Source organism: Saccostrea cucullata, unplaced genomic scaffold (assembly GCF_032062105.1).
Source record: "Saccostrea cucullata isolate Sc308-1 unplaced genomic scaffold, CSIRO_AGI_Scuc_v1 ctg2591, whole genome shotgun sequence".
In the NCBI taxonomy this organism is placed as follows: Eukaryota; Metazoa; Mollusca; class Bivalvia; order Ostreida; family Ostreidae; genus Saccostrea; species Saccostrea cuccullata.
This window is the reverse complement of record NW_026918758.1, coordinates 108,570-126,568: the sequence shown is the minus strand read 5'-3', so window position 1 is coordinate 126,568 and position 17,999 is coordinate 108,570. Positions and strand designations below refer to the sequence as shown.

The 17,999-nt window shown below is 33.6% G+C and overlaps 1 protein-coding gene and 1 long non-coding RNA gene across 2 annotated transcripts in view; one reads left to right on the top strand and one right to left on the bottom strand.

Annotated features, from left to right (window-relative positions):
• Nucleotides 1-408: 408 nt before the first annotated feature.
• The window catches only part of LOC134270506 (uncharacterized), a 43,203-nt gene continuing 25,612 nt past the window's right edge, over nucleotides 409-17,999 (bottom strand). Inside the window, exons 5-11 of the mRNA XM_062752730.1 lie at nucleotides 7,885-7,928; nucleotides 7,769-7,787; nucleotides 5,827-5,900; nucleotides 5,667-5,715; nucleotides 4,993-5,066; nucleotides 4,691-4,741; nucleotides 409-461 (exon numbers count right to left, since the gene is read on the bottom strand). Of these exons, the coding sequence (XP_062608714.1) occupies nucleotides 409-461; nucleotides 4,691-4,741; nucleotides 4,993-5,066; nucleotides 5,667-5,715; nucleotides 5,827-5,900; nucleotides 7,769-7,787; nucleotides 7,885-7,928 (364 nt within the window). The remainder of the gene's footprint in view (nucleotides 462-4,690; nucleotides 4,742-4,992; nucleotides 5,067-5,666; nucleotides 5,716-5,826; nucleotides 5,901-7,768; nucleotides 7,788-7,884; nucleotides 7,929-17,999) is intronic.
• On the top strand, nucleotides 14,596-15,790 carry LOC134270498 (uncharacterized). The gene is made up of 4 exons (XR_009992834.1): nucleotides 14,596-14,931; nucleotides 15,039-15,155; nucleotides 15,373-15,483; nucleotides 15,704-15,790. It is a non-coding gene; the product is annotated as an uncharacterized LOC134270498 (long non-coding RNA).

Here is a 17,999-nt window from a genome sequence, read left to right as displayed (position 1 = left end):
TGTAAGGATTCTTATGAAGTTTCGGAATCCAATATATATAAGGTAGTTCAAATTCATTTTGGCTCTGTGGAATATTAAAAGTATTCAAAACTGACAGGTGATTTTGAAGAATTTCTTCCTTAGAAAGAGAAGTATGAGTATAAGTAGGATTACCACTTGTAGAATTAAATCAAAGTTCTTCTAGAATGCAAATAATTTAATCTAATGGATATTTTGCAAAAACAAGTAAAAATAAAAAGAAAAGTAAAGATTTATTTGTCTGGTAATCATAAAGAAAAAATACAATAAACTAAAAGATATACACACAGTAAAACCAGCAGAATTCCTGTTCTATTAGCCTCTAAGAATTTTTCTTTGAATCATACATGTACATGATGTATAATTATAAGTTATTATATCAATTCACTTTTATTTGTCTATCATTTTCTTTATATGAGCATTGAAAACAGCAAAATCACTATCTGTAAAATACATTCAACATTCATTTAAACACATATTACAGAATTAGTTTACCTTTCAATTATACATTTTTACAATAATAGAAAAAAAATCATGTGAATAACAAAGAGGGAGTAAAATATAGATTTCCCTAAATATTTAGTACTTTAATGCATAGCACCAGAGCCTTTGAACTAGTGTCATGGATTTCACAAATCTATAAAAACTTCCTTGCTCAATACAACTTTGTACAATAATATATACTCGAGGGTAGAGAAGATTTTTAAGGGAATGATGCATAATCACTTTAAATGATCATTTTAACGTGAATTTCACAGTCTTTGTTCATCATTACCTTCTCGAGCATGCATGTTGAGTAACATCTATCATTCATTTTTAAAATAAATTCTCGCTGATGAAACCCAATGATAAATTAATAACCCTAAGTATCTGATGAAATTGTAGCTCTACTGTTTACATATAACAAAAGAATCAGGCAGCATTAAATAGAACTAGAATTGTCCAAAAGGAACGAAATATCCCCCTGGGTTTTTTAGAGAAGGTGTCGAATCAAGAATATTTATGGACCTAAGAGAAGAAAGAAATGCTAAAAAAAAATGTGTACAAATATAATTGCTCATTATATTTTTTATGAATGAAACGAAGGTGCAGTATAATAAAAATGAATACGAAAGATACAGACCAGACACGAATTATGACCTTTTTCTGTCAGTGACCTTAAACTTGCATTAATGACCTTGGTTCAGAAGCATACCCTTAGGTCATAAGCAATTTTTGTGTAAAATGGGAATTCATATTTATCCATAAGAAATACATAGAGCGGGCATGATTTATATTTTTTGTCAGTGTCATTGAACTTATTCAAATGACCTTGGGTCAAAGTCATGACACACACTCATGTCAAAAGCAATCATTGTTTAAAACAAGAACCCTCCATGTTTATCAATAAGAAAGATATGGACCAGGCACAAACTATGAACTTTTTTCTTTCAGTAACCTTTAACTTGCACTAATGACCTTGGGTCAAAGACATGTCACACCTTCAAGACATTAGCAATCTTTGTGTAAAACAGAAACTTACCAAGTTTCATGAACCGAACATGAATTATGAAATTTTTCTTTCAGTAACTTTGAATTTAAATGACGTTGGCTTAAGATCCTAACACACCCTCAGGTCATAAGCCATCTTTGTGTGAAGAAGTAGGTTCAAGTTTTTCCAGAAGAAAGATATGTACCAATTATGAATTTATGAAATCTTTCTTCAGTGACCTTGAACTTCCCCATATGACCTAAGGTCAAGGTCTTGACACACCCTTAGATCACGAGCAATCTTTTGTGAAATGGGAACTTACCAAGTTTATCCAGAAGAATGATATGGAGCGGAAACGAATTATGGAATTTTTCTTTCAGTGACTTTGAACGTCTCCAAATGACTTTGGATCAAGGCCATGCCACATTCTTAGGTCATGAGCAATCTTTGTGTGAAGTAATAGATTCTAATGTTCCTCCGTAAGAAAGATATAGACAGGACACGTTTGCACAGACAGACATACAGCTAGACGGAAAAGATGATTCCTATATACCCCCAAACTTCGTTTACGGTGGGTATAGTTATGTACCTAAGTGTATTCTAGTAGTCTGGTATGACAATTTTTATTGATGTTAATCCAAATGTAGCATTTTGAAAGTATTTCTAAGAAAATTTTAGTAACCGTTGTAACAGCATTCATTGGAGACGAAAACCAATGCACTAAATAATGTACATGTACCTCACAAGTTATATTAAAATCAGACCAAAACTGTCGACGGGATAGCATTTTAAAGAATTTCAAGAAATTTCTAGTTTTAGTAATGATGAAACGGAGAAAATTTTCAGCCATAAAGTAACAAAAAAAATGTTATTGAATAGCAATCAGTAAAACCGATGTAAAGTTAAATCGAAACTTCTGGTGAAAACTGAAATAACGACAATTTTCATTAGTGACTACATGTAAAAATGCTTTTTGACTAAAGTAAATGTTTCGATTTTTAGTGATCTTACAACAGATACAATTACAGAACAGGTACTTAAAAGTTCTCTTTTATAAATTATTTCGTGCCTTCCGACAGAATGAATCTTAGTCGAAACTAGCTCGAGAGAAATGTCCTTTGTATATACGAGTCCGAGGTACAGTTGTATATAATAGATAGGGACGTTAACGAGACTTTTACTCGTAGCAATAAAAATACGACGTTTTCTAAATTTACAGGAAAATAGAAGATTTAAGCCAAAATACCACAACCCCTCATGACCCAGAGGTAATGTTTCAAATTTTGATTGATTAATTGTATAACTTGTTTAACGTCCCTCTCGTTCAAATTTTTAAAAATGGAATCTTGCTGCTCCTCATAACATGCACTTAACTTTGTCTACTAAAAACCAAGGAGTAAAGAATTAAAAGAAGAAAATTCATTTTCTTTATATCAACAAAGGGGGCCTATTCTAAAACCAGAACCCCTCACACTGGACTGATGAATTTACAATTTTGGAAGTATTCTTGATTATCATATGCAGGGTATGGGAATTGAGAAGAGATTTCAAAAATCTATGCATATTTTCGATATGATCAAAGAATAGAAAGATAGACCAGAGGTATGTTTTCCAAAAGAACTTACGACCAAGACTAGAAAGTTAAAATGATTATAAGATTTTGCAAAATTACTTATTCAGTTTAAAATTGCTAGGTAAAATATGTTTCTGTATTTCTTTTTTTTTTTAAAATCTTTTTTGAGATCAATAATATTTTTCAATTCAATGGATATTAAAAAGTTAAGGGCAGAACTTAGTTTGGTCCGTAGTCATAAATACTGTGTAAAACAGGCCCCCTGTCCTAATGTATCAACTTCATTCTTTAAAAAAAAATACATACACTGTATATAAATACTCGTATATATTCTTAACATTCTTAACAAAGTTTAAAGAACAGTTTTTCAAAGTAAGTGTACATCGATTTTCATAAATGAATCTTTTTTTTGACAAAAGGATATAAAAATATGACTAAACAAAAGCAAAAGTTGTTTATCGCATATACAATATCTCTGCATAAAAAACAAACAATAACAATAAACAAACAAAACTAATTTATATGGCAATTTAGGCAGACGTAAAATTTTCTATAAACTCTGACTATGGCGATCATAAATATTACTGATTGATTCTTTACTCTTTACAGTAAAAAATATTAGAATTAAAAAAATATTTTAGGTACCATATATTTTAATTATCTTTAAAAGACGTATTCACATATACATTTCCCTGGGATAGCATCTTGGAATTCGCATAAACACTGTCTTTTCCACCTACAAATTGAATAAATTATTTGTGGATCCTTTTGTTCAGGAAAATTAATAAACATTGCATAGAATAAAGAAAATGTTCTTAAATTTTGCAACATTTGGCGCCTAAGCAATAAATTTAAAAAATAAAATTAAAAATTCATTTTGGAGATCGACAGAACTTTTTTACTATCATAGATAGAAAAAAAATTCGTGGACATTGAACTCCCGATGATATGCATTATGCCGAGATTATAGATACGCATGATAAGATAATCGATCCGTAAAAAAACGTCACTAGTGCAATGAAATCTTTCTTAAAACTAATTAGTAGGAAAAGTCAACAAAAGTTACCTTGTTGCCTGAATATTTCATTCACATTTAGTTCTTCTACTTTTTAAAATATTTCAAAAAACATTCAGTAGATTATTTTTATCTTTTCACAAAACAGATTGATAAAGTATGTATCAGTGCTTTCTTGTCGCTATGGTGGATAGTACACCTACTCAAATTGCTAATGAAGACATATTAAATTTTTACAGGCCCTTAACGGAAATTCTGTACGTAGGTCTCTAAAACATGATTTTATTAAACGGAAAGTTTTTTTATTTTATTGCTTTTGTAATGATAAATACATTTCACTTTATGTTAGCCCCCTCATAAATCTAAGATTGTATAACAACAGCTGTAATGATAGAAGAAAAAAATTAAATTAACTCGCAAATGCGGCATATTTTTTTTGGCAGTGATGCAACCTTTCTTTTCCATATACCATAACAAAAACACATATTATTTAAATAAATACTTCTTGCGAAACATATTAGTGTTTTTTTTTTCAATTTTCAATGAAATTAATAGATTCAAGAGTTTTTGCTTTCATTATTGATTTTCAATATTTTCAGTAAAGATATGTTACCTTTAGGACTTGTAATTTCATACTTGCTTTCTTCTTTCTGGGGTTGTAGATCTGTAATGTTCAAAAATGATGTTCCGTCACAAATCATATATTGATATAGTAGGCTTCTGGTTTTTTTTGTTGGATTTTCTTTTGGTTTACTTATTTTAGACCTTAACTCTGAGAATTACTTACCCGGACATTCTGTTTTCTAAAATATAATAAGATAATTTAAGTAATACTCTGATAACTGAATAACATGAAATCAAAAGAATTTACAATAGATTCATTTGCAAAGTCTTTAGTGATAGAATTGTACATACTGTTTGGTGTTCGAACAGCAGCATAACCGTTTTCCTGTTCACGTCTATTCTGATTTAGCTCTTCATACTGGGCGCTGAATGAATCAATTTAACATTATCAATTTAAATTAACACAATGACGAGTCAATATCAAAAAGTACCCTACAGTAGCATACTGCATAAACATAAAAAAGCAATGGCATTAAAAAATACAGTCTTAAAAAGTAAAAAAAAAATTGAATAAAATGTAGCTGTTTTGCATTAAAGCGTACATTAATTATAAGTCATTAATTATATTCCCTGCATTTGTGTTAGCCTGCTAGTAAAACGTTTATTTATAGAATATGACGCAGACAGGGATACCTGATGAAAACCTTTCGCATATTTTAAACACATATTTAATCGAAGAAAACGGTAGAAAGTATATTACTAAAATATTTTTTGACATGTTCAGATAACTTTGAAAATTTAATTTAGTATTTGTATTGCCTCAATGTGATTGCGCAAACGTACGTATTACATTCTAACGCGTAATGTGATTAAGCGGCATTTCCGCTTGATCACTGTATTTTTATAAGCAAAAGCCGGGCATTGCTCCATGAGCAATGAGTCCAGTTATAATAAATAATAACAAATCATATTTAATCATACTAGACTTCCGATCAATTTTTAATCACGATTTTCATTTGGTTTACTCATTATTGAAATTAACTCTGAGAACTACTTTCCCGGAAATTCTGTTTTCTAAAATGAAATAAGACAATTCAAATAATATTTTTACAACTGTTAACAGGAAATTAAAAGAATTTTGAATATATTTATTAGCAAACTCTTTACTGATAGAATTGTACATACTGTTTGGTGTTCGAATAGCATCATAACTGTTTTCCTGTTCACGTCTATTCTGATTTAGCTCTTCATACTGGGCGCTGAATGAATTAATTTAACATCAATTTAAATTTACACAATGACTTGTGTGTAACAAAAATTACCCCAAAGTAGCAAAATACTGCATAAACGATGGATATGGAGAGAACGAACAGTTTTCAATATCGAAGTCCATAAAACAAAATAGGAGCAGAGCAAATACGGACCTCGGAAACATCGGAGGTGAGATCAGGTGCCATGGAGGAGTGAGCATCCCCTGCTGTCCGGTCACACCCACCGTGTGCTCCTCGTCATGATCGGGGAAAAAGCAATATCACTAAAATTAAGTTATAACTTAAAAAGGAAAGGGAAGCAGGCAAAGCTAAGTGACAGAGACAGTCGCGGCATTTTAAAGTTGGTGAAAGAAAACAGAGAGAAATAAATCAGACATAGCAGCCTTATTAAATGAAAATAGAGACTCTGCTATATCTAAACGGACAGTCCAACGAAATTTGTACAAACAAGGGTATTTTAGAAGAGTTGTTCGAAATCGCAACAGAATTCGCGAAGTGAACAGAAAAGCACGACTCTGGTGTAGGGGAAACAGATACAAAACTATCGATAATTTCTGGAACAGAGTGATCTTTAGTGATGAATGCAAAGTGGATGTGACTTGGGACTGATAACCGTGTGTTTATATGGAGAAAGGTGGGCGAAGAGTTGATGCCATGTTGTATCTCGCAAACTCCAACACCGAAGTTTAGCTTAATCGGATATGGGGCTGCATCACTTTCAACTGTGTAGGGATTGTGACTGTTGTAGATGGTAGCATTAATACATTGATATAATTGAAGGTCAACTTTGGCCAGTTATAGCACGCCATTTTCCTCGAAATAACTATACATTTCAAGATGACAACGCCCCTATTCAAAGAGCCCGAATAGTTCAAGAATATAAATTACAGAATAATATGCATTCAATGGTTTGGCCCGCTCAGAGTCTGAATTTGAACATTATTGAAACTATCTGGTTGAGACTGAAAAGAGAACTGGAAAACGGCAACGAAATATTCCTGTGTAAAAATCAGCTGGAGACAGCCATTCGATGTATCTGAATAAACATCCCGATTTATTATGTTCAGGGCTTATACAGGTCGATCCCAAGAAAGTTCTAAGGTCAAAAGGCTATATAACTAAGTATTAAGGTAAGAAAAAATATTCTGTAATTTTATTTCTGTTTTATTTTTCCGAAGCGTCTTGTTACTACGGCGGCCATTTTGAATTTGGACGAACACGTATGGCACATCACTGTATCTTTTACCTTGAATTCGTTAGATCTATAGTAAGTATTAAATTTTTATGACCTTTTGAATTGATTATTTTCAAGAGAAAAAGAAAGATTTCCCTGCATTTATAACAATATAACTGAAAATTCTAACCTTCATATCGTATGCATCACGTAAGATACTGTCTTGTGTTTTAAAATTAGGCTTTTGACAAACACATTGATGAAACTAGGACATCAACAGTCTCGCTGAATGTTATCATTTCTCCTGTTCTATGGCTCTATACAATGACCTAGACAGCAAACAAAATCTATCCTTAACTCGAATGCTGGTTGACGTTTTTCATACTGATTGTAAGGCTATTTTTAATAACTAAATTGTTAATGGGTTTTTCTATTTGCCTGACGGTTAATACACAGCCGATATGACCAGAAGTTAGGGGATGTTTGCTCCTCCCTGGCACTTGATCCCAACTGAGATGATTTGTGCTGTTTACTGGACTTTTGAAATTGATGTCTGAGTGTTCGTTATCTTCATATTTAATACAGAGTGTTTTGCCACTTTCGATTAAAGACAATATACTGCTTTCAAGACTTTAAATCTTTTAAATTTACAATACCTTCCAACTTGTAATAGATACACTACCTCATCTCTGCTCCAAGACCTTAAATCATCAAAAGAAAAATGAAAGAAAAGTCAAGTTGCACACATTTAAGAGTCACATTTAGGAAACAATATACATGTAATAAATTTGCACGTACCTGGTAATCTTGAGAGACTGTCTGATGCATTCATTTTCGCCCCACTGCGAAAAAAAATTCTTAATTATGCATACTGAAACAATCTGATTCTAAAAAAATTCTTCAAACATATATACAATGTATTTGTGCTAAAGCATAAGGTGAAGCATAAATACTAGTAATACTTAAATAAATCTTTAAGTCTATTGAAAAAAGATCGACTGATTGATACTGTACATGCATCACAAGATTTGACCAAAATCAACAGCTTAAAAACTTTAAGTTGACATTCAACAGATGTTTGATTCTTTGATTGACAATAGCTATGTGGATTTTGGAGACCTGGACTTGGAGCCATAAAAGTAAGTAGATCTCACTTTTGATCTCAGTCTCACTTTTCCACTATATATTTCTTTGGTAAAAGTGAGAATGAGATAAAAAAAATTAACTCGTCTAACTTTTATGGCCCCCAGGCCAGGTCTTCCATTTTCCAACAATTTCATGGAATTTCCATGGGTACCAGTTGCGCCCAGTTAAAAGAAGTGACCTTCAACTCGACATTTATGAAATATCCCGGTGAGCTTGAGATAAAAGATACCATAGAGTCTAGCACATCTTTTTCATATTTGGATATTTATGTTCCCCAAACGAAGTTGGGGAACATATTGTTTTTACTCCGTTTCTTATTATTATTAAGGTCTTCCGTCTCCAACGGAAGACCTTCTACTGATTCTGTTGTTTCTTTTCCACTATTATTATTATTTTTTTTTTCTTACCGATTTTGTGCAGGCGATTTCTCGAGAACGCCTCGACAGATTTTCATGAAACTTTCAGCAATGATGGCAAATCATATGAACTTACGGCGTTTTTTTTTTTATTTTGCCGTAGTCACTTCCGGTCGCGAGATACGGCCATTTTTCTTTTTTTAAAGTGTCATTTTGTCCGGAAGTGTTCTCAAAAACGGCTAGAGATTGAGTCTTGAAACTTTCAGGGATGATAGATTGCGACAGGCTCTATTGAATTTTGTATAAAGTTTTCGTTGCCGTCACGTCCGTTGTCCACCGGAAGTAGTTTAAAAATATGCAAAATTTTATTTTTTTCTTTTGTAAATGTTTCTTATGGAGGCAAATAGAGTGTCTCGAGTAATATTATGTCCACCGGAAGTTATTTCTTCAAAACCGGAAGTAGTCCAAAAAATGAGCATTTTTCATCGAAATTATAATGGATGATTCCTTAACACTCAGAGAGGAGTTATGGGTCATTTTAAGTACTTCCGGTCACACCGGAAGTGAATTATAAAGACCGGAAGTTGTCTGAAATTAACAGATTTCACTCTTAAATGTGTTTTCACGTGTTTTGAGGAATGGATATGAACATTTTTTTCGTTAAAAGTTGTTTTATGATCGTATCAAAAATCGAACGGAAGACCTACTCGTTGCTCGCAACGAGATCTCCTCTAGTTATTATTATTATTATTATTATTATTATTTTTCTTCTTCCTGGGAAAATCTTTTCCGTGAATGATCTTGTAAACTACACGTCCGACTTAGGTGAAACCTTTTTAGGGTCAGTAGGCATGTTATGTAGATTGGCGAACAAAGGTCATTTTGCGCGCACGTGCTTGCATGAGCGCGCACGTGCAACGCGTGAAAAGACCAAAATAATAGATACAGCCGTAACTTTTCTATTTTTTGATTATATGCTTTCATACTCATAATATAAGTATATATTAGTAGTATAGACGTGTTGACATGGTCCAAATAGCAAGATCTCATGCGCATGCACGTGCGCTTCGCTCTGATTGGCTGAAACTAAAGTCTCAATATCTTTCTTGTTTTTCGTCATAATCCTTTGAAATTTTGAACTCAGTCACACATTATGAAGATCTACAGCATGATATATAATAATTTTCATGAAAGCACGTACATGCGCGTGTGCTGGCAAGAGCGCGCACGTGCAACATGTGAAATTACCAAGATAATGGATGAAACCGTAACTTTTATATTTCTTAATGAAATTTTTTGAAACTCACAATGCATGAATAAAGTAGTAGTATGGACAAGATGACATGGTCAAAATTGCAAGATCTTACGCGCATGCACGTGCGCTTTGCTCTGAATGGCTGAAACTAAAGTCTCAATATCTTTCTTGTTTTACGTCATAATCCTCTGAAATTTTGAACTTAGTCACATATTATGAAGATCTACAGCATGATATATAAGAATTATCATGAAAGCACGTAAATCCACGTGTGCTGCAATGTGATTGGCTGAAACTTTACATGCCTATATCTTTCTTGTTTCTCAACAAAACAGGATGAAGTTTAGAATATTAATAGCTATTATGGATTCCTAATTAATATTGCTATCAAAATTGAATGCAAGGACGTGCTTGCATGCACATGCGCACACGCAATGCGTAAAATGAACAATATGTTTGAAAAACGGTAACATTTATATTTTTATGACTTTTTATTGATTTCTGGAATATAAAGATATGTTAATGGTTTAGACAACATGTCATGATCACTTTGCATGTGCATGCACGTGCGTTTGCGAACAATGCGTTAAATGACAAAAAGTTAATATCATTGTAGTTTTTAAAATTCTTTCATGAAATCCTGCTATACTAAGCATATTGAAAAAAGTTTTAAAGGAAATTTGCACAAAAAGGGAGTTGGGGAGCGTTTGGGGAACATCTGTAACGGTCCCCGTTACAATTAGAACTAGTTTACTTGAAAAATACATTAATGGTAATCTGTTAACCATGATTTTAGATAAATATGATAATTATATCTTTACAATCGTCAACTTCCCTAACTTATGCAACAATATTACTTCATCGTCTACATACGAAGTTAAAATTCATTTAGGTTCTTTGGGACATAAAAATATTCAAAACTAACATATCATTTTGAAGATTTTTTTTTATTACAAAGGGAACTATGAGTATAAATAGGATTATCACTTTTAGAATTAAATCTAATTTCTTCTAAAATACAATTTATATAATGAGCCTTACGAACGAAGACAATGTTGTTACCTGATTTGTCAGCAGTACGTATTGATCATGTAAGCTATCTAATACTTTTTTCACTACTGTATTATTGAGTACAGAAGGATAGATGGTTTTCATATTACGCATCAATCTTTTAATACGTAACTTTAACATGGATCTGATACATTGAATTCATTTTGAAAGAGTGTCAATTAACGTCTTCTTTTTCATTTCTAGCCCATGGCCTGGCATAATCATCAACAGAACCCATAATATTTATTAAATTCTGACTCCATTTGAAGCATTAGGGTTCCCTATATTTAGGACTTTTCAAATTGCGCGGATTTAGAGCCCCCCCCCCCCCCCGGAATTTGCAAAGTTATTAAATTGAAAAAAGTGACTTTGAACCAACCCCTAGAAAACGCAATCCCCCTCCCCCTCGAAAACGTACACATGTGTTAAGTTGGTATGAAAAGTAATACCGGTAGGTATGAAACATAAGAAGTCTATCCCTACCAACGTACCCCCTTCTCCCTCCCCCCCCCCCCCATACACACACATACACGTATATGTAATGAATTTTCACGTTTTGGACGAATGGAGCTGTTTTTTGCATGTTAACAAATTTCTGAGTTTGATTTTTTTTTCTTGGCTGGGCCGGACCCCACACTGGAATATATTCCTGCATCTGCGCCTGTAAGGTCCTCATTAATAACGTGCCCACCTTTGATAACGTGTCAAGCACTACTATAATTATAGGATAAAGAAGAACAAAGAAGAACACTTTTGAGGATATAAACATAGGAATCAAATAACAAGAGGCCCATGGGCCACATCGCTCACCTGAGTAACTTGGGTGATGCAGTTCTTACCAGATTCCCCCTCTTGCTATACCTATCATGCCCCACTACCCCCTTCCCTTTTATGATTTTAAGAATTTAATATCTACACTACCCATGCTCCCATATAAGTTTCAGCTTTCCTGGCCCAGTGGTTCTTGAGAAGAAGATTTTTAAAGATTTGTTCTACTAGTATATATTTCTATGTAAAACTTGGATTCCATATTGTGGCCCCGCCCTATCCACGGGGGTCATGATTTTAACAATTTAATATCTACACTACCCAAGGATACTTCCAAAAAACTTTTAGCTTTCCTGGCCCAGTGGTTCTTGAGAAGAAGATTTTTAAAAATTTGTTCTATATATTTCTATGTAAAACTTGGATTCCTTATTGTGGCCCCGCCCTACCCCCAGGGGTCATGATTTTAACAATAACAATTTAATATCTACACTATTCAAGGATGATTCCACATAAGTGTCAGCTTTCCTGGCCCAGTGGTTCTTGAGATGAAGATTTTTTAAAGATTTGTTCTATATATTTCTATGTAAAACTTGGATTTCCTATTGTGGCCCCGCCCTACCCCCGGGGGTCATGATTTTAACAATTTGATATTTACACTACACAGCCAATTGTGCCTAATGTTAATTTAGTGTTAATCTCAATTAACATTAAATTAACGTAAGCTTGATGTTAGTTAAATATTACTTTCGTGTTAAGTTAACATTAAAAAGGTTAACATTAAATTAACGTTAACTTTTAACGTTAATTTAACTTAACATTAATTTCATGTTAATTTTTAACGTTAAGTTAACTTAACATTAATTTCATGTTAATTTCTAACATTTAATTAACATTAAAATTTTAAGTGAGCTTGGGTTCTGTCTTAAAAAACTAGAACCAAAATATTAACATTAGATTAACGTAAATTAGTTAATGTTAATTTCATGTTAATGTGAATTTAACGTTAATTCTGTAATGTTAATTTCATGTTAATTAGAAAAACACGAGATTAATGTTACTATTCAAATTTTAGACCTAACTTCAAACAATACTTGCCAATCATTTTAGTGACAATTAATTAATTATTAAGATGTCCATATGTGGATACTCAAGACCGCCGGGGTTGGGGGTTGGCGGTTGAGGGGGGGGGGGGGTATTGGCACTTGTGTCGGAAATAAATTTTTAACCCCAATATATTAAGATAACAGTTGAGTTAATATTATACCATAGGTTCAAAAAGTATTTCCGACACAAGTGCGTGTGTGTTTGTGTAAGGTTGTGTTACACGTGTGTGTTTGGGAAAGGGGGTGCTCTAACTGTTAGCACCCTCTTCACCTCATCCATTTTTAGCTCACCTGAGCCGAAGGCTCAAGTGAGCTTTTCTGATCACATTTTGTCTGTCGTCCGTCCGTCTGTCCGTCCGTAAACTTTTCACATTTTCGACTTCTTCTCAAGAACCACTGGGCCAATTTTAACCAAACTTGGTACAAAGCATCCTTGGGTGAAGGGGAGTTTAAATTATTAAAATGAAGGGCCAAGTCCCCTCCAAAGATAATCAAGAAAAGACAAAAATAGGGTGGGGTCTTGAAAAAATCTTCTTCGCAAGAACCACTGGGCCAGAAAAGCTGAAACTTATATGGAAGCATCCTAGGGTAGTGTAGATTCTAAATTGTTCAAATCGTGACCCCCGGGGGTTGGGCAGGGCCACAATAGGGAATCAAAGTTTTACATAGAAATATATAGGAAAAAACTTTAAAAATCTTCTTCTCAAGAACCACTGGGCCAGAAAAGCTGAAACTTATGTGGAAGCATGCTGGGATAGTGAAGATTCTAAATTGTTCAAATCGTGACCCCCGGGGGTTGGGCGGGGCCACAATAGGGAATCAAAATTATACATAGGAATATATAGGAAAAAACTTTAAAAATCTTCTTCTCAAGAACCAGTGGGCCAGAAAAGCTGAAACTTATGTGCAAGCATCCTGGGGTAGCCTAGATTCTAAATTGTTCAAATCATGACCCCCTGGGGCTGGGCGGGGCCACAATAGGGAATCAAAGTTTTACTTAGAAATATATAGGAAAAATTTAAAAAAAATCTTTTTCTCAAGAACCATTGGGTCAGAAAAGCTGAAACTTATGTGGAAGCATCCTGGGATAGTGTAGATTCTAAATTAAACAAATTGTGACCCCCAGGGGTTCGGTGGGGCCACAATAAGGAATCAAAGTTTTACATAGAAATATATAGGAAAATTCTTTAAAAATCTTCTTCTCAAGAACCAGTGGGCCAGAAAAGCTGAAACTTATGTGGAAGCATCCTGGGATAGTGTAGATTCTAAATTATTTAACTCGTGACCCCCAGGGGTTGGGCGGGGCCACAATAAGGAATCAAAGTTTTACAAAGAAATATATAGGAAAATTCTATAAAAATATTTTTCTCAAGAACCAGTGGGCCAAAAAAGCTGAAACTTATGTGAAAGCATCCTAGGGTAGTGTAGATTCTAAATTGTTCAATTCATGACCCCGGTGGGTAGGACGGGGCCATAATTTGGAATCACAATAGGTTATTACAAGGGGGAAATCTGGTAAAGAACAGCATGGTCAAAGCTACTCAGGTGAGCGATGTGGCCCATGGGCCTCTTGTTTTTCATACATTCTTAAAAAAGTAAATTATCTAGACTTAGATTATAAGCTCTATGTCTATCTTTCAAAATGTCAACTTGGATTTGGATTTTTTCCGGCTAAAAATGGTCCGTGGCTTTTATCAGGATCGGTTTTATTTTTATCGGACGAAACTGTACGTCATGTTTGACGTCATCAGCTGAAATTGAAAACACAGGGAAGAAGGATTTATCAAGTCTCTGTTAAAAGTAAGTATTTTGTAGTCTTTTAATATTACGTTTTTGAGAGTTTCATAATTTCAGAGGTCCCTAAATGTTTGAACTTTATGTACAGCAACATAACGCATAATTACTCAACAGTCCTTGCAGGCTACTATGTCACTAGGCTGTGAACGACGTGCCAGATCTCTGCTATGTTGGATATTTGTATATATCAGCATTACTATTTTTATTAGGTCTATTTATTGTTCAGTTGGTTAAATTTGTTTGAACACTGAAGCCTCCGGTACAGCTGTACTGCCGCCCTACGTACGATACGGAGAAAATTCGAAAGTGAAAATAGAAATCGTGTACAAGTTAACAATAACCATCTCGAAGTTGAAGTTAAACATGCAATGTGAGCGATGTTTTCCCTGATTCTAACAGTTCATCTTAATTGGTTTCATCATTATCGAGAGAAAAAAAAAACCGATTTGATATTTATTTTTATTGTATTTTAAACAGCTGGAACTCGGTATCACATCTGACTCGCACTTCTGAAATGGATCAAATCGGACTTTGTCGTCGAGACTCGGAAGAACCCAGCTGCCTAAATTATAATGCCAGTGGAACACAAAACAGGTATTGAAAGTGGAACAAAATGTAAACAATTCTCACAGTATTGAGTAAATTTAATGACAGTGAAATTTACATTCACACACCCAACTGATTTTTTAAAATACCAGTTAAGTACTTGTCACTAGGCCTACTTGACACTTGTCAATATTTTGTTCAGAAATATTTTATAAGCATTAAAAATTTATTAAATCAAGATTTTTTCTTTTACTGCATATTACAGAAAAGATACTTGTATGCAAGACATAGAAAAGAGCAGACTACAGCCTCTATATACCATTCCTTGGTGCCTCCTTGAATTGATGTTTTTCAGGATAACCATGCAGGAATAAAGGTTATTTATGAAATAGTACATACATAGCGTATTCATAATTTTCATTTAGAAAAATTTTATAACTTGATCTAGAGTTTATGCTAAAGAGACAAATTTAAAGTCAAGTTGCTTTCACTGTACTAAAAGTTTGCTTTGAATCAGACACTGCACATAATATCATATATGTTGAAAATATTACATTTCAAATAAATGATTTTTAATTATTTTTTTTATATTGTAGGTTAACTCAGTATAAAGTCTTGCTGACATGAACATGATAATCACAAGAAAGTGAATATATTTTACCTTAAGCAATCTTCAAAATACCAGGTTTTTTTTCTGAACACATATCAAATATTTAAAACCATTTAATATGTCACCCCTAAATTTTTTTGAAAGTATACTGAAACACAATGTCTGTTTGCCATCACTGTTTAGTAATATATATATAAAATACATGGTTACTGTCTTAAATATAAGCGATATTTGGGCGAGGGTAAATAACGTGATAAAGTGCATTTATTCTGAACACATATCAAATATTTAAAACCATTTAATATGTCACCCTGCAACATATTTTTTTGAACGTTCAAAACTAGCTATTTTCGAAATTTACACATCTCTGCAGTTTGACACCATGGAGTAAACATGCAGTATACGTGACGTCACAATGCTTTTCAAACGTAATATATATGGAAGTATATAGTTTTTAAAAGCTATTAGGTTACCTTTATTAGGTCAGTGCAAGGGGTGGTTGCAGGATAAATGGAAGTATATAGTTTTTATATACTAGTAGCTTTTTAGTTCACCTGAGCTGAAAGCTCAAGTGAACTTTTCAGATCACATTTTGTTCAGCGTCTGTCTGTCCATCTGTTAACTTTTCACATTTTCAACTTCTTCTGAAGAACCACTAGGCCAGGAAAGATGGAACTTAAATGGAAGCATCTTCAGATCTCAGATAGTGTACTTGAAAGCCTCTTCAACCGGGGGGGGGGGGGGCAATGGACTTTCTGTCTTATATACTTAAGAAATAAGGTATTTTTAAACATCTATTCGGATATAAATATCGGTTGGTCATGACTCACAAGATTAAATTCCATAAAGCCTGAAGGGCTTTATCATGAATTTAATCTCGTACCAACCCGTATTTATAGCCCTTTCGATGTTTTAAAATGATACCATATTACTTATACATATATTACATTTGTGACTTATTCATACTTTATATTTGCCTGATCACGCTGTTTGTGGCTTTTGCAAAATGCAAAAAAATGCAAGATGCATTATTTTTCAAAACCAATGGCATGTATACAAGACACTGAATGAGTGTCGACCCTTTATGACGTCACTGAGAAATTCCGTTGAACATTTATCGATACGCACATCTATCACCTCTTGACCCCTGTAGTGTAGATTCAAATTTGTTCCCAAGTTTTATATAGGAATGCATAGGAAAAACCTTTTTAAAATCTTCTCCGAACTTATGTGGAATCATCCTCAGGTAGTGTAGATTCAAGTTTGATCAAATCATGACCCCCGGGGGTTGGATTGGGCCACAATGGCCGACCAAAATTTTTACATAGGAATGCATAGGAAAAACCTTCTAAAAATCAGAACCATTAGGACAGGAATGATTAATCTCATGACGTGATGTGGAAGCATCCATAGGTACTAAATGTAGATTCAATTTGTTCAAATCATGACCCCTGGGGTTAGGGTGTGGCCACAATGAGGGATTACAGACTTGCATAAGAATACATAGGAAAAAGAATCTCCAGAACAGAAAAAAATTGTTTTGTCGAATTGACATGATCTGCAAGTAGTAAAAATTTATATTTATTCAAATAATGCCCCGGGGATTGTGGGTTAGCGAGGGGTCACAATGGGAGATCAGGTAATGTGTTGGAAAAATCTTTAAAAATCTTCTTTTCAAGTATGGCAAAATAATATATGTATGCTGTATTGTAATAGTGACCTTTTCAAGTAATAGAAAATTCAAATCCCCCTCCCCCCAATAAGTATAAAGTAAACTTCTCAATACTTAACTGATCTGTTTTTTTTAGCTAACCCATGTGCTCAGGTAAGGGATGTGGCCAATAGACCTCTTGTTTCATTCATTATATTTTAGACAAATTTGAGTTGTTAATGTATTGCTGAAGTATTTTTATGTGCCCGGTATTTATATTGTTTTTGTCCTGTCTGTTTGTCTGTTTGTCTGTCTGTCTGTTGTCAACTTTAACCTTCGCCAAAACTTTTGAACCATAAGAGATAGAGACTTCATAATTGGTATGCTTACTCCACTAATAAAGTTCTTTCAAATGACATCAAGGTCAATGATCTTGTGACCTTGACTATGACCTATATGCTAAAAATAGCTTTTTCAACTGTTTGTCATAACTTTTGAACCATAAGAGATAGGGACTTCATATTTGGTATGCATACCCCACTAATAAAGCTCTTTCAAATGACATCAAGTTCCAATGACCTTGTGACCTTGACTGTGACCTATATACTAAAAATAGCTTTTTCCACTTTTT